Source organism: Plenodomus lingam (genome assembly GCF_022343315.1).
Source record: "Plenodomus lingam strain CAN1 chromosome Unknown contig_1, whole genome shotgun sequence".
Lineage (NCBI taxonomy): Eukaryota > Fungi > Ascomycota > Dothideomycetes > Pleosporales > Leptosphaeriaceae > Plenodomus > Plenodomus lingam.
The window spans coordinates 744,664-764,107 of record NW_027093927.1 but is presented as its reverse complement, the minus strand read 5'-3'; the positions used below and the strand labels follow the sequence as shown (position 1 = coordinate 764,107).

Sequence of the window (19,444 nt, the reverse complement as noted above, 5' to 3'; positions counted from 1 at the left end):
CGCAAATCGGCGTTGGAAGCCTACCTCTTCATCGCGATCTTGATCATACGTGACAGGGACCCATGTCCCTGGTTGAAGCGCCATGTTGCCTATAGAACCTGCTAACTCCAGGTGCGGACGTGTGAACGTTGGTACCATCCTTGGAGGATTGAGGCTGTTTATTGAGATAGTCTTCCATCAGAAAGAAGCTCCTGAGTATGGCTGTTCGCCTTGCGGGAAAGGTTTTAGGCGATCATGTCAGGGTGGGAAAAGGTAGCAGCAGTATGGTTTCACACATGTGGTTTTCGGGAAAAGAGACTTACAAACAGGAGATGTAGTTCCCCTCAGGTTGCATGAAGTCTTTGGACGTGATACGCTGAACGGGTGTGACCGAGGATTTGCGTTTAAGCTATCCTGGCCAGCAAAACGCTCCCTGCATTGGCCACATCGCTGAACATGCGTGGTCGGTTGTGAACCGACAACCCGGGAAGTTCAAGCTAGAGTGTAGTTAGGATTTTTAAGCGGTTTCCCGGAATCTTTCTTTTTGAACCACGAATACTTCACACCTTTGTTGCTTGAACGGGCCTCACGAACCCAGGATCGTTTATCGTCTCAAGATCGCTGCCTCATGTTACGATAACAAAGACTTCCACTTGGATTTCAGTCTTTGGGCCAGGTTCGTAGGTCATTGGCATCGAAGGCAGTCAGCAAAGCACTAGCTCCGCGGCTCGAAAACAACCAGGGAACAGTGGGAGAACGAGCAATGGCACACAATGCAAGGATCGAAACGAGGGTATTCGTACGTTGCTTTGCGTCTAGCAGATGCGTGATACCGGTTGACAGGATCGATACAACATCCTTGGTAACATCGTGGCACCCTAGTACGCTCGCTCAGCCTGAGTGAATGCAATGATACGCATGTCGAGGTATATCTCACCGATGCTCTGCTGACATTTATTGCGTTAAAATATCGTTACTTCAATCTTCGTTTGTAATGCGGAAAGATGCGAGATTTAGGCATGGTGACGGATGATTGAAAACGCGGTTAGGAGAGCTGTGGAGAGAGCGTTACACAGCCGCGGGGGAGGAGCCCCGCAAGGCGAAGGGCATGGCTCCGCTGGATGTGAATCGATCAAAAGTGAAAATCACAAGGACATTCAAGTTAAGTGTCAAAAGCGATGGTGTGCAGTAACATGCTCCGAAAAGCGAGAGGTTGGGTAGAGGCACGTTGGGTTGCAGGCGCCCAACGAGGGAGCTTGGGACACGACTGTACAAGTCTTCGCTAGTAAGGAACTCCGCATTCTACTTCCATGGTGTCACTAAGTGTCTCAGTGAAGATCGGATGGATGTATGCTTCCGAAGTCTGCACGTCTGGATAGTTTCCCCTTGGAATATCTTGCTGAGTTAGCACAGCTCAGCTTAGTCACCACGTAGTGCAAATCGCCCTTCCATGAACCCGACCTGACAAGCACTTGTATATAGCATTGTTTCCATATTTCCTGTGTCTCACTGTGAGCAAAATGTGTATACTTTCCGACCTGGAGAGAGCATCGTCACTGCGTGTGCCCACACAATCACAATTCTGCCCGCGTATGACTGAATATGCAGGACCTTCTTTATAAACAGTGGCATCACATTCATCAGAGTCATGCTATTCTAAAGTACGTTTGATGGCCCAATTTCAGATTTGGTAGCATTCAAGTTTTAGCGTCTCAAGCCTGGTAATAATATATAACTAGGTTTCAACCACAACTCAGGTGGAAGAAGAGACACAGTGTTTTCATTATTTGCATTTAATGTTGAAGAGATTACATCAATTAAGATGAGTATACAGTCGCCGTAATCGGAGTACCAACAAACTCACCCAGGCTCTTGAGCAATACACAGTATCGCAATTCGAAGCATGTTCCCGGGTACGCCATGGAAACATGAGATTTTAAGTACTTACCAGTTACCCGCTGATGCTTCCTCTAGCCTACGAACTATTGTAAATTTAGTCACCAGAAAAGTACTAAATTTGATACCTTCAATCAGACTCTCAGCAACCGCTCGCGCTTTCCTACCTTCATGACGAGTAATTTAATAGAATTTCAGCTAAATGAAAGATTGGGAAACGAAATGTCAACACGCGATCGATCAGTGCAGCGTCTTCTCTTTACGAGATAGCGGAGCGAATTTCGGGTCGGCCCCAAATAGGAGAATTCTCAGCCTACGCCGCTCACGTATATCTATACGACCCCTCGACGAATCAGAATTACTCAAATCGCCATACGAACAGCCTGCCACAAACTGAGGATACTCAAAAGCTCGCCAAAGTCAAGCCAAATAATTATCAGAAAACCATGATCCCATGTGTCTCATATCGTTGTGGATTCGCTATGACACTATATTCATTCCCATTAGCAAGCAAATATTTGTTTCTCTATAATTAGTCTCCCAGCACTCGTTGGCCTCGTTGCCGGGCAGAACCCACGAGTTCTCTTGAATTCTCACTCACACCTCACTGACTAGCTCATCCAGCGTTCCGATCAGACCACTCCTCCATCGTCAGTACTGCCTCCTTTGCTATCTCACCACGCATATCCTCCACAGCTGGCGCCGCATCTTCAGCGTTATCCCGCGTCTCATCAGTGACCGCCTCATCCTCATCGAACGCTGAATTGGCCTCATCGATTATAATGTCAGCCTCATAGCTTGCTTCATCTATTGCTAGTAACACTTCCACTGCTGTGTGATCTACTACTAGCCATATCTCCGTTATTGCTTCATCTACTGCGCACTTCGGCGGCAGCCACGTTTCATCTGCCACTGGAACTGCCGCTTCTGCTTCTCGCTCAACGAGTGTTTTGCATTCTGCATCTGCTACTTCCACTGGTGAAGCTGGCGCTCTCAGTACTGAAGGGTTCAATTGTATGTTATATGCATGGCTGTGATTGCTGCTAGTCTGCTCTGAGGTAATGAGGCATGTGTGATGAATTGGTGGATATAAATGGAAATATCCTACCTCAATACAAAAAGCAAATTGATATCATTCCTTGATTGAAAGTGATGTCAAGATTCATTCTTCTCGGTAGTCATCGATAGTAGAAAAGATTTCCCAGGAAACCTTGCTAAAGCGGAAGAGAGTAATTAAATGAGCAGTCTGGCCTCCTGTTTCATGTGTATTCGCTCCAGTCACAGCTTTGCGCGTCGTCGTGCTCCGCAAACTCAGCTCATGAGTCAGCATAGAGCCAGTGGCTCATTCGTACCAGGCCAAAACACTCTCGAAATCCGTGTAAAAAGGGTGCACAGTGAGATAGGGTGATCAAGACATTGCATCAAAGTTGACCACTGCCTATGTTTTAGGGGGATTAGGAAGAAATAAATAGAAACTTTCATTTCAAGGTTTCATATCTCCCAATTCATCTTAGGTTGACTTCTTACTTCCGTGGTAAATCCTTGCGCCCTCGATTCTTCATTACATGGATCGAATCCGACTGTGTAATCTTTACTCGTATTGCCAGGACCATGCCCCTCGTCTGTCAAACGATGGATGCTTGTCCCACTGCTTTTCACACTGCCGTCGGCGGTCCTCCTATGTTCTAGTTCATATGCCAAACCGTAGTTGTCCTGCACGCGTTCTTCCACGATCTGGACATCGACGCGGACAAAAATAGCCGAAAATGACTTCTCGACCAGGGGCCAGAATATAGGCATGGACGCACATATGATAGCGAGATCGATTTCGATGCATGTGAGGATGATCATGGTGGGTGACCACCAGGTGAAGTCGAGGTATGGCGAGGTTCCAGCGCGCGTTTGGATGATACCCGTTAGACGCCAGATAGAAGTTGCAACAACACTGTGACCAGTCAGTACGTGCTGGTGTGCGCAGTTTGAGCATAGTATGTGAACTTACATGCCACCGAAAGTGAACACTCCTGCCATTGCTAGTGCGTTCTTCAGGCGCAGGTTGGGTGTGCCGAAAAGCACCATCGGCGCAACGAAGATGGCAATGTCGAATACCATGTTCAGAGTCGAGTGTGCTATGAAGGTATTGACGAAACTTGTAACATCCCTAAAGCCAAAACCGTAGCGCGTCCCAACTACTGTTGCGTCCCAGGCTCCACGTACTGGGAACGCAGGGAACCAGGCTATAAACATGAATCCAGCGCCCCAAGCACTGACTAGTCCAAGGAGGACTATACAAATCCATCGCATATAGCCTGCTTTGAATATGCGTAGATACTGGAGAAGGAGCGAGATCTTGATTAATGTAGTCTCTGTGACGTACATGCCGTTTTCGATGTAAAAAGTCTAGGCCAGTCAGACAAAAGTTCCTGCCATCAGTGTCACAGAACTGACCAACAGATACCGTTCGATATTGTCGAATCCAAGATAGAGCATGTGCTTTCCAAGGCCCGCTTCAACCGCTGCAATGATGAGGTCATGTTGTAATCAGAGGTAGTGTTGACTTACACAGACACACACAAACAGTGGCAACAGTGTTACAAAGCTAAAGAAGAGGATCAGCATTACTCAAAGTTTATGAGAAGACGGACTACTAACCGCAGCGCCAACTACGAAAGCATCATCAAGACCAGGTTCTCTGACGACCTTGAATCGAACCCACAGTCGGAAGAACACGGCCATCCATGATACAGTCTGTGGTTGCTGTTAGCATTCACTGTTATAGAGCAGGTATGGGACGCGAGCATACCAGGAACGTAAGCGTAGTGCCATATATGGTTTCCTTACGATTCGAAAGAGGCTGTGGATCATTCGGATCTGGTGGATGGCTCAGTGCTGCTATGAACAAGTCCTGGTAAGTAGACATATTGATAGACGTTTTGTCGTAATATGCGCGGTTGGTATTGTCGCTTCAAATGAAGAACCAGATGCGTCCTGGAGGTCCTGCCTGAGCCTCTCAGCAGCCTCCTCGGAAGTCAGGTCTTAACCAGCGCCAATTTCTTTGAGCATTTGACTTCACGACTCGTGAATTCATGCCAAGTTTATAGGCTCTGCCGTTGTAGCAGGGATACGTTTTTCTAAGTCCTGATGGAAGTTTGCGCTAAATTGATAAGCGATGCAGTCTGACGGCCGTTCGTCCCGTTTTACAGTTTACAGAGTGTGACTTGACACAAGGGGTGTTGAAGGAATACATTCGAGATCTATTACTAAATCCTGCAGGATCTGCCCCACGATCTTTTGACGATCTCACTCTATAAATCCATCTCGCAGCAGCAGATGAGATATCTCGCTCTCGACCAGCTTCATGAAGGCAAATTTTCTTATTGCTCGGGCTCGCATGAGAACTCCAATAGGACAGGCGATATGGCCATACCAGCTGGTATACGTGGCTATTGAAGCGGTGAAATGTGATTATGTCTGTGCCGCAATCTTGGAGCCGGAAGACTTTCGAATGCCTCTGTCGGCGCCAATAACAAATGACCAATGTGCTTAATATATCGCCATAAGCAGCATCTAAGATCGGTCGTGGTTCATTAGCCTTGCCAACAGACAGGGTTGAAGGATTGCGTCCAGTGGGGGCCGCTACATCCCATCTGCAACGGACGGTGACGGGATGCTAGAATGAGCAATGCGCTATTCGCCAGTTGCGTACCCTTGCATAAAACTTTAGTCCATGATATCATGAGTGCTCTATCAATACGGAGCAGCAGATTGGGTATTGATCGCCAGGCACTCGGTACAGGTTGAGATAGCCATCCAATCACGGTATCATCGATGTCGCCTCGTGTGTATAAGGATAAGATGTTACGATCTCCAAGTCGGCCGTACTAGCGAAAGTATACGTAAACAGCTCGCCCAAAGCTTGCTCGATTGATTCATAAACTAAACACTAGCTAGTACGATGATGTTGACTTGACTGAGATCACTCGCGCCTCGCACCTATCGGAAGGGTTGGCGGGCTGCCCAGTGTAACAGGCCGTACTCAAGCTTGTCACATGCAGTTACATGGACCGATTTTTGCTCGTAGAATTCTCTGCCTACGCCTTACCTGCCGCAGTGCTCTGCTGAATTCTGAACTTTGGCAACGCATTGGTCGGGGTGCAAGTCACAGTCTGCATGAGATGGCAGGATATGCGAAATGTGATCGGTGAGCTGCGACTAGTCGACCCCAAGGTAATGTAATGTCGGCAGAACGTCGCCGAGCAAGTGCAACCTTTTCGTGACATTGAAAAGGCGCCGTATGTACGGATATCGATACTCGCGCCCGTACGCCAGCGAAAGGTCCGGCGCGTACCGCAAGTAGCAGATACGTGCACTATCGGATCTGCCTCTCGACTGTGGCTTGTATTAGTGTGTGGTAGTGTTCGAGACGAAGACAACCGTAGTGCGGCCTCTGAGTTTACCATGTGAATCGGCTGCGAGATCTTGCTATAAGGTTCATGTGACATTCTGGGAACAGACCAATCTCGGGATTATGAAAAGCGTGAAGCACGCGTCCCCGATAGCAGTAAGTATAGTTCGGATTGTGTGCATAGTCGTGCCGTTGCCTGGTAATAGCTTGTAAACTAAATCAAGATGAAACATTTCCTAGGATCTTACCAACCCTTTCTCCACAGAGAACGCCGAGGGGGTCACCCTTGAGAAACGCGACATGGCCGAGATAGGCACGTGTCCGTGAGAGATGGCCAGCAATCTGGATCTAACGGCATTTTCTCCACAGTACATATGCATTGTAGCGCCGGCGCTGGCTGAGGAGCTCAAGCAGTCTCCACTAAATGCCTGATGTCTCTTAGTACGTGTATCCACATAGAAGATTCTTTCATGGGCCCAAGGGCGCAGTTCGACCGATCATGGATCAACATCGGCTGACTTGGGACAAGGTACCAACTTCTGGGTTACTATGATACCGGTACATGCATGGCTCGCTCATCCTTACATACAGAATGTATATCACATACAGAATGTATGTCAGAAGGCATCGACATCCTTTAGTCTGGGACCTAAGTAGCCAGATATTTTCCGTCGCGGGAACTCCGCAAGATACCAGTACACTAAGCTTGTCCCGATACAGCATATGAAATGAAAACAAATCTGGTCATTGTCCTAATTTCGCATCCCTCAATCCATAATGAAAGCTGAAGCATGGCCCGGGGGCATAACTGAGTCGTGAGGATAGTCTTGGTAGGAAGATACGACCCGAGCGGAGATTGATGGTGAAGATTCAGTATCGGAGAGGACGAGGCAAGATATGGCCCGTGCGCCCCTTCACGCCAGCACGTGACTAGGCGTTCTTCTCTGCGCTCCATGTGGAACTTCTGGTGAACACCCCGCATCTCGACAACAATGATACTTTGCACTCGAAAACCAGTGCAGAGGCAAGTGAGAAAGTGCACGGCTATCCAGCCTACTTGTCAAATCCATCTACTGGGAAGTAGTGAACATTACCGAATATTACCGTACCGGCACTCTAAGAGCTCAGCCTCGAGCGGGGGGGTGCAGGAACCGAGGCTCGCCAGCCAACTAATGACTACAACATGTCAAGAACGGCCAAGTAGATGCCATGTAATCCATTCTAATATAATAGGATATTTCTCTGCCTCTGCAGGAAGTCTCTGAAAACACTATTTCAAATGGCCAACAAGATGACTGAGCCTTATGGAAGCTCGTTGCCATGGGCAGAGCCAGCATGGTAATTCCAAGTCTCGTACAGTACCTGCTTCATAGATGGCTTGCTGACTTCGATACTAGGTACACTGGACGACCATCAGCGTACTACAAGGACAGCCACCGCAGACTTCGTGATGCTGTTCGCACATGGTGTGAAGAAGTATGCCAGCGCAATACACCCAACCATAGCTTGTGCCAGCAATGCTACAAAGTTACGTTACAGTACGCGTACAGTACACTAACTCAATATGTTAGAATATAGCTCCTCACACTCAAGACTGGCTCGATGCTGGCGCCGTCGATCCGGCCATCTACAACAAGTGCGCTTCAGCCGGCCTGCTTGTCCCCATCGCTTTTGGCAAATCCATTCCCTCACAATGGTCTTCCTACCCCATCATTGGTGATATCCCCGCGACGGAATGGGATGGCTTCCACGACTTCATACTCTGGGACGAACTTATTCGATCTGGAGGCCTTGCTTCGCTCTTCATAGGTCTCGTCGTCGGCGCACCGCCGCTGCTAAAGTTTGCTTCGCAACAACTACAAGACAAAATCTTCCCTGAGATCTTGTCAGGCGAGAAGCGAATCTGTCTCGCAGTCACCGAGCCAGACGCTGGAAGCGACGTGCGCAATATCAAGACTACTGCCGAGAAAACACCAGACGGTAAACACTACATCATCAATGGTGAAAAGAAGTGGATCACAAATGGCATGTTCAGCGACTACTTCATGACTGCTGTACGAACGGGGCCTCCCAATTCCGGCGCTGCCGGTATTTCTATGATCCTCATCCCGCGCGCTGAGGGCCTACGTACACGCAAACTCGACGTCATTGCTGGCCCACTGTCAGCTACTACCTATGTGACATTCGAAGATGTCAAGGTACCCGCTGAATACCTGATTGGCAAAGAGGGGGAAGGATTCAAACAGACAATGGTCAACTTCAACCACGAGCGTCTCTGGATCGCGTTCCAAGCCATTCGTGGCTGTCGAATCGCGATACAAGATGCCTTTGCATGGGCCATCAAGCGCGAAGCCTTCGACAAGACACTCATCGAACAACCCGTTGTACGCAACAAATTTGGAAACATGGGTCGCATGATTGAGTCGCTCCAATCGTGGACAGAGCAGATCATTTACGAACTCGAGAACCTTTCCGATGCGGATGGTGCGCGGTTGCTTGGTGGCACAACGGCGCTTTTGAAGGTTGAGAGTGGCATTGTGTGCAAGTATGTTGCGGAAGAATGCCTGAAGATCATGGGTGGATTGGGTCTCACAAAGACGGGACAAGGTGCGAGGATCGAGAGTTTCTACCGCGCTGTTCCGTCCTTTGTCGTGCCGGGTGGTTCGGAGGACGTCCTGATCGACTTGGGTGTACGAGAAGCGCTGAAGTTGCATAAGCAGGCTGAGAAGGCTAAGAAGGCGAAGTTGTAATACAATGTGAACTCTGCGTTGTTGCCATGGAGGACATGTGTTTGGAAGTCGAAGCGTTTGATCGCACCTAGAACCCAAGCTTGGAATATAAATACTCTTCAACTTTTCATGTTTTCATTTGTTGTATCTTCTGGCATATCAAAAGTAATGCTTCTTCACAGAACATATGTCAACCATCCATATTCTCTTCCAAAAAAACAAGCACCGCACTTACCAAATGAACTCGGTAACGCAAACATGGGGAGGAACGAACCATGTCTTGGCCACATATCCAGTTCCGAACGCACGAAATATATATCCCGCCTATCCACCACATCTTCATATCTGAGCATAAACCTGTAAACGCAGATCTTTTAAAGATCAAACGTGAAGACTTCATGCGCCTGGCCTCTGCCTTGTTTCAAACAGTCATGCATTACTTCCATGATTCTGGTGGTTGTGTGAAAGTGGCTGCTTTTGACCACAATGAATGCACAAAAGCTCCAAGGAATCTATGATATGTGACAATCAAGTTCTTCTTTTTGATTCCATGTGCATCGATGGTGGCCCTAACTGTAAAGATTTACAACCAAATTGCAATGCGGTGCATTGTGAACTACTTTTGTCCTTGCAAACTAGTCACTCATTCCTTTCAAAGACTGGAAGCGCAATGCTGATGAGTGGCTTAGATGTTGTTTCACAAATCTTTGCATATACAAACTTTGCAATAAACATGGAGTTCTAGTTTTGATGCATTCGTGCTGGTGTTGGTGGAACCAATTTCGGAGATTTTTCGATCCATGTGTTTGTGTCGATTTTAATGGAATGAGTTGCTACAGATTTTACAGAAACTGAGGTACCTTGGCTCGTTAGTAGATGATTTCGAGTATAAGATCTTCTCGAGTCTTTTCTTATCTTTGTCTCTCCAAATCACAATTCGGAAATGGGATTCCAGTCCTAATCTTCAAAACGCAATTTGAGTTACAAAGTATCCAAGACATAAGCTTAAAACTTCTCAAAAACCTATTTCATACTTGTGTAAACATCATAAAATCATACCGTGTATTTTCCTCATGTCCTGGATCTGGTTTATCGAGGTAAATCAAATCTTGCATAAAGCTATGATATTAGATATCATGCAGTGCCCTCTTGAAAAAGAAATTTCGACTACAACATGGTTGAGTCTTCTGTTTAAAACCCATTCGGGCATTTGACCATGATCTGGGAAAGCGAGAAGACGAGAGATCCATATGCGTTCTCTGCAACAGAGTTTTGTACCTAGAGACGTTGATGACATGCGAAATGACCCGTACATGCTTCTCCCTTGCTGGCAGTCTCATCATACCTCTCAAGAATGCCTAATCACCTTTTGGAATACACACAAGGCTCTGGTTTGCCTACCTACACACATGCGATTATGGATACCGTATGAGCGTAAATAAGCTACCCCGACATTCTACGCATGCTGGTGAGGACCAAACACATGCAACGTGGCCATACGTGTTCTTCCCGCCTTGCCTCTGAACACAACACCCATCATTGTCCTGTACTTGCCATGCACGTGACTCCACAACCAAATCATATATAAACCTGTCCGACATCCCCCAGCCACCTTCTCTCTCATCAATACTCCCACACCGCAGGTATTCTTATTCAAAGAAAACTTCTCAGTCAACGTGTATGTTTTCCCTCGCGCTGAGGTGACCGTGACTAGATTGAGGAAACAGGACGTGTACCGTACCGCATGATTTCGGTGTTTGTTTGAAATCTAAACCTATCCTCGTTCTCACATATGTCTGTGGAGAGGGAAGTCGAATCAAGCCTAGACAAAACTGTTCTTGCCACAGCAGTGGCCATGAATGTGTCAGAAAACAACTCTCACACTATCATGATTCTTCCCCAAAAACAACTCTCACACTATCATGATTCTTCCCGTAAAGCAACTCTCACACAATCATGATTCCCCCTCCTCCTCCCCTCCTCTAATCACATGACTATGGCCCAAAACAATCCTCACACAATCATGAGCCCCTCTGAAGAAAAGGAGCAACGATGTCCATATACCTGAGGACCCTCGTTAAAACCTCACACTGCGAAAAAATAAATGGATTAGAATGTTAGAATGAATAAGCTAGAACAATGTCGATGAGCGCACAGCGATGGTGAATTGTATTGCTCTGTCATAGCAATGTTAGACTTAAGTTCGCGGGGGATGAGAAAGGAGAGGGGGAGGAACAGGAGAAGACAGGGAGGAGAAAGTACGAGATGAAATGCTTAGCGGGGTGAATATCGTTAAATTAGCACATGCATGCACACACACTCAGAAACGTCCAATACCGACAATACCAACCCAGCGGGACGAAAGACTTAAAAAGCAGCCTCTACCTACGAAGCGGCCACCCATCGAAAAACCCACCCTTCTCCTTCTCGCGCCCATCGAACCCAGTCCCCTTGGCGGCCCCGCCCTCCCCCTCCTGCGGCACAAGCGCCCTCAACACCCTCATCACATTCTCCAACTCCTCCTCATTCGGCTTCCACAGCGTCCTCAACTGCTCCCAAACCACCATTGTGCGCTCGCGATCTGTCACCTGACTAAAGGCCCTGAGCGCCGCCACCACGGCCATGGAGGACAGCCACGTGCCCTCCAGACGGCTCTCGAGCGCTTTGACGTACTGTTTGAAAATCTTCTCGAGCTGGTCGCGTGTCCAGGAGGAGTAGCGGACGCCGCCAAAGGAGTGGAAGCCGTGGAAGATGACGATGAAGATGGTGCCGTTGAGGGGGACGGAGTTGTATCGCATTTCAGCGAGGAGTTGGTTGACGCGGTCGATATTGCCGGCAGTGCTGGAGTGGTGGCGGATGAGGACGGCATAGGTGTGGGTGTCGGGCGCAATGGGCGCGTAGTCTTGGAGTTGTTTGAGGCGCTCCTCTTCACCCATGTCCTTGAGGGCTCGCGCTTCGTAGGTGAGGTGGAGGCCTAGAAGTCGGCGGTCGCGCCATGTGCGTCGGAAGAAGCGGTGGCCTGGGGCCGGGATCATGCGGGTTGCGTGCAAGCGCTTCATGCGTTCAAAGACGTGTTCTGCGGCTGAGGGTTCGCCGGCGCGGATCAAGGCGGCGATGACGGCGTTCATGACAACCGTGTCGACAATGTCACCCTTGGTAATCATTTCTTGGTAGGTTCTGCGGACTGCGTTGCCGTCTTGCTGGACGCCGTGGTAGTAGATGAGGGAGACGCGGTGGTGGCGGTGCATTTTCAATTTGCGAACCTGCATTTGCTTGAGGAAGGTTTCGGCCATGGCGAACTCTCCGGCTTTGACAGCGATATTGAAGAGGACGTTGAGGGTAACGTAGCTGCTTCGTAGACCGGCGCGCGTCTCCATGTCTCGCCAGATGTATATGGAAGATTGGAGGTCGTCTGCCGTGACTTTTCCCATGGCGAGGCCTGTCAGATGCATGGCTGAAGTCCATTCCGACGTCAGAATGTGGATATGCGCAGTCTTCATATCGTCGAGTATGGAAAGGAAACGCTGCATAGCTATGGGTGTGGGGCGTTCCACAATGGCCAGATGGTGTAGCAGAGCGCGTATAATGTTGACGTGAAGATAGACCACACCCGGTGACTGTAGCTTCTTATAGGTGTCGTAAATCTCGTCATGAGGTGATTCGTCATCCATCAGTAGTTTCTCAAGGTGCTTGATGTGTTTGGCATCCGCAGCATCGCGTAACGGCCATGGCTCGTGGTCGTCGCCCACATTCCAAATCAGATTGCCTCCGTCTTCGAGATCCGGATCAGGACGGGTGTCGAGCTCGATACCATAATAGTCCACCAGCGCCTTGAGCTCTTTCTCTGCAAACGTCCTGGCCCTCTTGAAGGGCTTCTTGAAGCCTGACGTGAGCGTGCCCCCACTCTTCTCACCCTGATGCCATGTGCTCTTTTGCCGCAAATCCAAAGACAGCATAGCCTGTGGAGATGACTTTGGCAGCGCGTGGCCTGGTTTTGCGTGTAACGAGCATGCTCCTGCGCGGACCAGTGCCTGTATGAAGAAGTTGTCCAGATGCTCGGGGTTGGAGTTTCGGCGCGGGGTACGGGTTATTGCGCTCCGGGTGAAACTGCGCTTCGAATGCGTCTGCTTTTCGAGAGTAGGGTAGAGGAAGGTGAGGAATGGACGGATATGGGCGGATTGAGGGGCATGAGTGGCATGGGTGGCATTCGAGACTGCGGAGGTCCGATCGAGGGTGCGGAGGAGGGACATGAGAGGTCGCGCATTGTGTCAGCGGGAATGGCTTTGGACGGAGCCCATGGATGACAGTGAATGGAGTTGACTAGGAGGAGCGAATTGAGTGAGATTCGAGATGGGCGGCGGGGTCGTCGAGTGGTTGTTGTTTGCGCAGTTGCGGCCAAAACCAAGCATCCAAAAGATTTCCGCCGTGCCAAGACATTGAACTCGGACATCGTGAATGGTGACAACACCACCAACCAACCAGTGCACCCGCCCAAGACACTGTTACTCTTCGCCCTCACCCTCTTCTGCAGAGACTCATGGCGTAAGATCTCTGCACGCATAATAGTAGCAACAACAACACCGACAGCCCCTCATGGGCCGCTACGACTTCCGCGCCCTTCGTGTGCGCCAAACCGCAAAAGCCCTCTTCGACTCAAAACGCAACTCTGACCTGCCGCAATGGTACGATGTAATCGGCAACATCCCCCCTGGCGAAACCCTTGCCCGCCCCGTTCTACGAGCCCCCAAAGTCCGACACGCGCGCAAAGCCAGCAAGTTATTCAAGCCACTTGCGATTGTCTACCCAGAAGACAAGCTGCGATCAGAGTTCTTTGGTGATCATCCCTGGGAGCTGGCACGCCCGAGGCTCATAGTAGAAGATAGCGGAAATGACGCAAAGGGATATGATTGGAGTAAAATAACACAGCCGGGAAAGCAATTGGATGGTGAAAGGTACGACCTTCACCCCACTACTCCCCACCAAACACATCGCCATTCCCCAGATCTAACACTGACACAACCATCCAGCGTCGTCCAACGCCAAATGTGGCTCATGAAACACGCCTCCCTCTCCAAAGCCTCGGCCTATGACCAAGCCCGCCGTGAATTTTACGCCCACCGCCACCGCTCCGAAATCCGCTCACGCATCGCCCGCGAAGAAGCCCAATATGTTGGCGCCTACTTTGGCAAGGGCCCGCTGGAGATCGGCATGGAGCTCGAAGATAAGAGCTGGGAGTCGTGGAAGTCGTGGGCATCGACCCAGATCGACGACGAGCAGGCCATGCGCGCCCAAATGTTCAGTGGCGCACAGGATGAGGCTGCCGACTCGGCTACTGCTGATCTCAGTGCTACTGAGTTTGATGATGTGCTCACGGAGACGCCAGCGAAGAATATTACGCCTGGTGCGCCGCCGGGGACGAGGCCGTTTGGGGCTACGGCGGCGCATGCGTAGGGTGGAGAGTGGTGTTACGATATGTACATTGTGTAGATGTATGCAGGATGTGAATACACCTGCAAATCCAAGTCACGACACTTGACGTTCTTTTGTTATACTATACACATACTTCCCTTGACTGGATAACTCGGCATACAGCGCACACCATCCCTGATATCCACTCAATCGACCCCTTTATGCCCTTTCCACACATGATCCCCATCCCACCTCACTTTCAAACCTCATCCCTCCACTATCAAACCTCACTCCCCCTCCTCCCCCACACTACATCTAACTCATCCCAGAGATCAATCTACCCATACATCACATGAACTGCTCTTTGTTTCGATCAACCCCAAACCCAAATCACACATTGAATGAAATTACCCGTGGTTTCGAGCAACTCCAAACCCAGCCCACACATGAGGAGAACTGGTTTCAAGGTTCGATTGAGCTAAATGTCATGAACACAATGTTCGAACATGGCAAGAGGTAGTAGTATTTTCAACGGATAGTTGTAGGAACCACACTTGCGCATTGGTATTCGTACACACGCTACAGTTTTATATCAATAGACGTGAAACCCAAATCATACTAAAACACTGCATTTTGTGCTTCTTGGCACCACCATAATTGTCCCTCATAGTAAAGTCTTCGCATCCCTAGCCTTTGTAGACAGTCGAGTTCCCGCGATCATAAGTCCCACAAGCTCGTAATTCTCGACAACCTTGTACCGTAACCATACAGTAGTCCTATGGTAAGTTTCCGCACAAGCTGCATGCGGCATTACCACCAACCCCCCACACAACCCCAACAGAAAATCATCAGAGATATTGGATCTGAACGAACGCTCCGTCACTATCTTCCACAAAACTGGAGGGCAGCAAGTTTTGAAAGAGGTAGCAAAGATACAGAGAGCTTTCGTTGCATGTGCTCTAGAGGGAGTGTAGAGTGTCTAGTAGTAGTTATTAAAGTCCTTATTATATATAGATCCTTCCTCTAGTACTATTATAGGAAAGGTCTCTAAGTCCTCTAATGCATCTCTCTAGAGCCCTTGCTTCTCTGCAAACCACAAAGCAGAAGAAGAGAGGTTTAATACCTTTAGTAAAGCAGGTCTACAAAGTAGCTCTATCTTGTCCTTAGTTTTTAGCTATATTATATTTTAAGAGAAGCTCTTATATATTTCTACTATATATTCTAGCGCTCCTAAGAAATTATAGGGAGGGAGGTTTATATATATATTATTATCTAAGGATCTTATATTGTATTCTCTTCGCCTAAGCAGCACCCCTACTTAAGTATATCCTCTGCTCACGTACTTCTTAACGCTCTTTTAAGCCCTATAGAAGTAGGAGAAGCTATCGCCTCTCTATATATTAGAGAACTTGTTTGTCTATCTATAAGCTTTTATATTATATGCTATATACCTATAGAGGTAGCCTAATATATATACAGATATATAAGACTAAACGTAGCTAAGATAAAAGCCTAGGATAAAGAAGAGTGCTAGATTCTCTCTATTTAGTATTACTATAAGCTGCACCTTAGACGTACTACTATTATGCTTTAGCTTGCTATAGATTATGCTTATTTAATCTAGGTACAAGCTATTATCTAATATGCCTATCTCTAGCACTTTGTCCTTTACCTTTATTATTATTTTTCCTTAATTATTAGGCAGCGCTTATAGCACTGCGTACCCTTTGCCCTTAGCGTGTTCTACGAAACCTCCGCTCTTTATATTTGTCTACAAGGACTTGTTAATAGCTATCCTTCCTTTGCCTAGCTCTAGCATTTTATACATCTTCTCTATTAGCTTAACCTACTTAATACTAGCACTCTTACCTATTTCTACGAAGACTAAGACTATGTTAGGATCTCTAGGTGCGTAGAAATTAAAGTCAGATTCTAGCCCTGCTGACCCAGGAACGTAGAAGTCCGCTGCTCTGAACCCTAAGAGCACCACCTTGCTCCTGGACATGGCTTCTAACAATTTCTCCGGACTCTTAAAGAACCTTGCCAGGTACCTTCTGATGCAGAGTCGGCGATCACATTCTGCAGAGACTCTTTTGCAGAATTTCTCTCGAAAGTCATGTCGCTACGTCTTGCGGTTTTCAAAGAGTCGGATTTATAGTAAGTGCCAGGTTAGGCACTACTACTTACACCGAAACAACCACACGCGCGCCGAAGACATGAAATACACCATGTCAGCTTTCGGCATCATACCCCGTCCAAGCCTGCAAACACAAAAGCGCCACACAGCATTTTGGTGATCCGAATTCTTTTTCCTCATGCAGACGATTTGTACGCGTTTTGAAAGCACGTACGAGACAGACATCATATCGGACATCCATATTCTGGAGATAGGAGTTCAGGTTCCACCGGTACTGCACATGATACTGCAATCGGGTGTATTCGGTCTGTTTTGTAGTGCGGTGGGTGTCAGGTGAGGCTGTGGAGGTTGGAGGTATATATAGTAGAGAGTACTAGACGGGCGTTAAATTTGGGTTTGTGAGAATCGATGTGTTGGAAGTTGCATGCGGATGAGTTGTATGTGCTTTTACGGGAACATTCATGCGGCCGCTGTGCGTTGCTTAGGCGATCCCACACAGGTGACACCTCTCTGTATCCGGCTTGATTTGTGCTATTTGCGTGTATGTCTGTGTTGTGCTGGACTGGGAAGTGAATAGTATAGACACGTAGTTTCTTTTTGTAGAATTCTCTTGTGACGTATCCATGTCTTTGCCAAACGTAAATTAGGATCTTCTGAACAACGGTCTTGACGGACATTTACAGATGTGAACAAGTTTTTGGAACATGAGCCAGTTCGAAAAAGAGTTTGATACTGCCAGTCGAAACAGTCCGAATATCATTTGTAAAGCCAACCCTTTTTGGACAGGCCCATGGTCCAACGACCCACACTGCCCTCTACATGTGAGATGCCACCTGATCATTCGTCCTGCTGCAAAAGGAACTGTCCATAAATTCCCGGAAGGATTTTACAAAAGGAAACAACTGAGTATGAGAAGGTAGGAATCACCCTGGGAGGAGTCTTTCATAGGTAGATTTAACACATGAGCAAACAGTCCAGACATCCTCGAATCAACGTCTTGGAATAATACCACCGCGTCAAGCTTAAGAGGACTGGCGTTTTTGAGAGGGAACGAGAAGGGAGCAGACCGGGAAGTCATTGATCGAGAAACTTGAGAATTTCTGACGAGTTGGAAGCGAATAGAAGTTGTTTTATCAGTTGTCCTCTGGCTTTGCGGGGTTGGAAGAGCATCTCGCTCTTTTTTCCGGGTTTGAATCTTCCGGTCGTAACTCGCCGCGTGATGTGATTCCAGAGGTGAAGAAATTCACAACTTGTATGATCGCTGAGTTTAAATTCGAGAGGAGACTGAAGTGGCGTTTACTAAAATATTGAAAGATTTCACATGTTGAACGTATAACGAAATTGTTCTTGCACTTGCACCCCCACCCCAAAACTGTGTTTTGCTTGGTACTGTGGTGGAGTTGAGGAACTGGACAAAGTCGTGTTGTCTCGCGCAGATTCCCTAAACAACCTGGCAGACGGGAAGACGAGAGAGCACACATATTGGTTGTATCCCTTTGGTTCAACTCGTTGTGAATGGGAGTGCTGAAATGGAGTTATACACAGGTTGATACAATTTTATATACCCGATTCACAGATAGCAATCAGCACTCAAAACTCGCAGTTTTTGCCTGCCCATAGAGGAGGGAGATTTGGCACGACTCTCGATGCTGGTCTCGGCCATGTGACTGATGTCTTGGTGTCTGAAAGAAGACCACGCACACAGCCATCGAATACTCACACAATCTATTTTGTAAAGAGATGGGTGGATGTGGTAGGCGAGAAGAAGTACTGAGTACCGGAACGTTGGAGGGAATTTATATGCTCGGATTGAGACAAACGCCGTTCATGAAGAAGAAAGCGACATAATTTATGTAAGAACAGTACTGCTAAATGGCGCGCAGCATGTCTGCTCTCAGGCCTTGGAAATAATTCTGGTCTGCTGTACGGTTGATGATACCACTTGAGTATTTCGCCACACATGTAGGGATTCGTCAATGTGATGAAGGTGCCGGACAAGAGCATGTCAGAGTTTTCTACCTCTTTTGTAGGCAATATATTGAATCACCGGGCGGCTTGAGCACAGTACGGAGAATATTGTCATGTCCAGTACTGAACAAGCTAGAGTCGCTCTTATAATATATATCCTCAATCCCTATAGATGCCATAATCTCTTTGTGTTGAGACTTTCGACATGTTCAACTACCAGGGAATGCCAAATCCGAGGCATCAGCAGTATTAACAATATTATTGCCAAGTGGCTGACCGGGCAAACCAGACATAATGTTAGAGCTATGCTTTTCAGATTTTACTAGTTTCGCTTACGGTATGTATTTAGGAACTTTAGTGTCTTCTTAGCATACGACCTTTAAGGATGCGAGGACATTCTGTAGTCGTGTCACGATGACAGCGATATTCGCAATATTCAAGGGTAAGGAAAGTTGGACCTGGAAAGCGGCTCAAATGCCTCCAGTGTGAAGGCAAACATATACGGTGCTTGCGAGACTTTTGCCAGGCTGGCCACGGCTGTGAATGACGTTCATTCTATGTCTTATCGCCATTTGCAATGTGAGAAATACGAACAACCGCTCAGTGAAACATATTAGGTATGCTGCGTAGCTCTCATCCGAAAAGCGCTCAGACATAGAACGAAATCGATTCTGTCCTCGACTACCTTGTGCGTCCATAAACGCAGTTTCCAAACTCCAGCACATGACGATGTTACAGATTGGGTTTCACACATCTGGCTCTTTGTTTTGCAAATCGTAGGCAGAATACTGTGTTGAACGTGCGGGAAGAGTTGGAACCAAAGGCGTTCATATACCACCTAACCAATATTTCCAAAATCTCCACGTCAAGGCCCAAGGGAAAACATGCAGCAAAAGGTAACAGCTTTTGCGAGTCTGAAAT

The 19,444-nt window shown here is 47.8% G+C and overlaps 6 protein-coding genes across 6 annotated transcripts; 2 read left to right on the top strand and 4 right to left on the bottom strand.

The window, feature by feature from the left end:
* Positions 1-383: 383 nt before the first annotated feature.
* On the bottom strand, positions 384-933 carry IAQ61_000247 (uncharacterized protein; the record flags this gene model as incomplete). The annotated part of the gene is made up of 4 exons (XM_066094590.1): positions 384-476; positions 546-600; positions 783-857; positions 917-933. The coding sequence occupies 4 exons, from the start codon at positions 931-933 to the stop codon at positions 384-386; spliced, it is 240 nt and encodes a 79-aa protein (XP_065955443.1).
* Positions 934-2,491: 1,558 nt separating this feature from the next.
* Positions 2,492-4,838, bottom strand: IAQ61_000246 (uncharacterized protein; the record flags this gene model as incomplete). Its single annotated transcript, XM_003835369.2, has 8 exons — positions 4,679-4,838; positions 4,528-4,623; positions 4,438-4,474; positions 4,324-4,391; positions 3,878-4,275; positions 3,403-3,820; positions 3,228-3,309; positions 2,492-2,874 (listed from the first exon to the last, which is right to left on the bottom strand). Exons 1-8 carry the CDS (start codon positions 4,793-4,795, stop codon positions 2,492-2,494), a joined length of 1,599 nt encoding a protein of 532 aa, XP_003835417.2. The 5' UTR covers positions 4,796-4,838.
* A 1,128-nt stretch (positions 4,839-5,966) lies between these two features.
* On the bottom strand, positions 5,967-6,914 carry IAQ61_000245 (uncharacterized protein; the record flags this gene model as incomplete). The annotated part of the gene is made up of 4 exons (XM_066094589.1): positions 5,967-6,264; positions 6,333-6,476; positions 6,533-6,708; positions 6,870-6,914. 4 exons carry the CDS (start codon positions 6,912-6,914, stop codon positions 5,967-5,969), a joined length of 663 nt encoding a protein of 220 aa, XP_065955442.1.
* Positions 6,915-7,264: 350 nt separating this feature from the next.
* Positions 7,265-9,310, top strand: IAQ61_000244 (uncharacterized protein). Its single transcript, XM_066094588.1, has 3 exons — positions 7,265-7,618; positions 7,678-7,756; positions 7,852-9,310. Exons 1-3 carry the CDS (start codon positions 7,560-7,562, stop codon positions 9,028-9,030), a joined length of 1,317 nt encoding a protein of 438 aa, XP_065955441.1. The 5' UTR covers positions 7,265-7,559; the 3' UTR covers positions 9,031-9,310.
* A 2,080-nt stretch (positions 9,311-11,390) lies between these two features.
* Positions 11,391-13,259, bottom strand: IAQ61_000243 (uncharacterized protein; the record flags this gene model as incomplete). The annotated part of the gene is made up of 1 exon (XM_003835365.2): positions 11,391-13,259. The coding sequence occupies one exon, from the start codon at positions 13,257-13,259 to the stop codon at positions 11,391-11,393; it is 1,869 nt and encodes a 622-aa protein (XP_003835413.1).
* A 343-nt stretch (positions 13,260-13,602) lies between these two features.
* On the top strand, positions 13,603-14,460 carry RSM25 (mitochondrial 37S ribosomal protein mS23; the record flags this gene model as incomplete). Its single annotated transcript, XM_003835364.2, has 2 exons — positions 13,603-13,961; positions 14,037-14,460. The coding sequence occupies 2 exons, from the start codon at positions 13,603-13,605 to the stop codon at positions 14,458-14,460; spliced, it is 783 nt and encodes a 260-aa protein (XP_003835412.2).
* Positions 14,461-19,444: the final 4,984 nt, after the last annotated feature.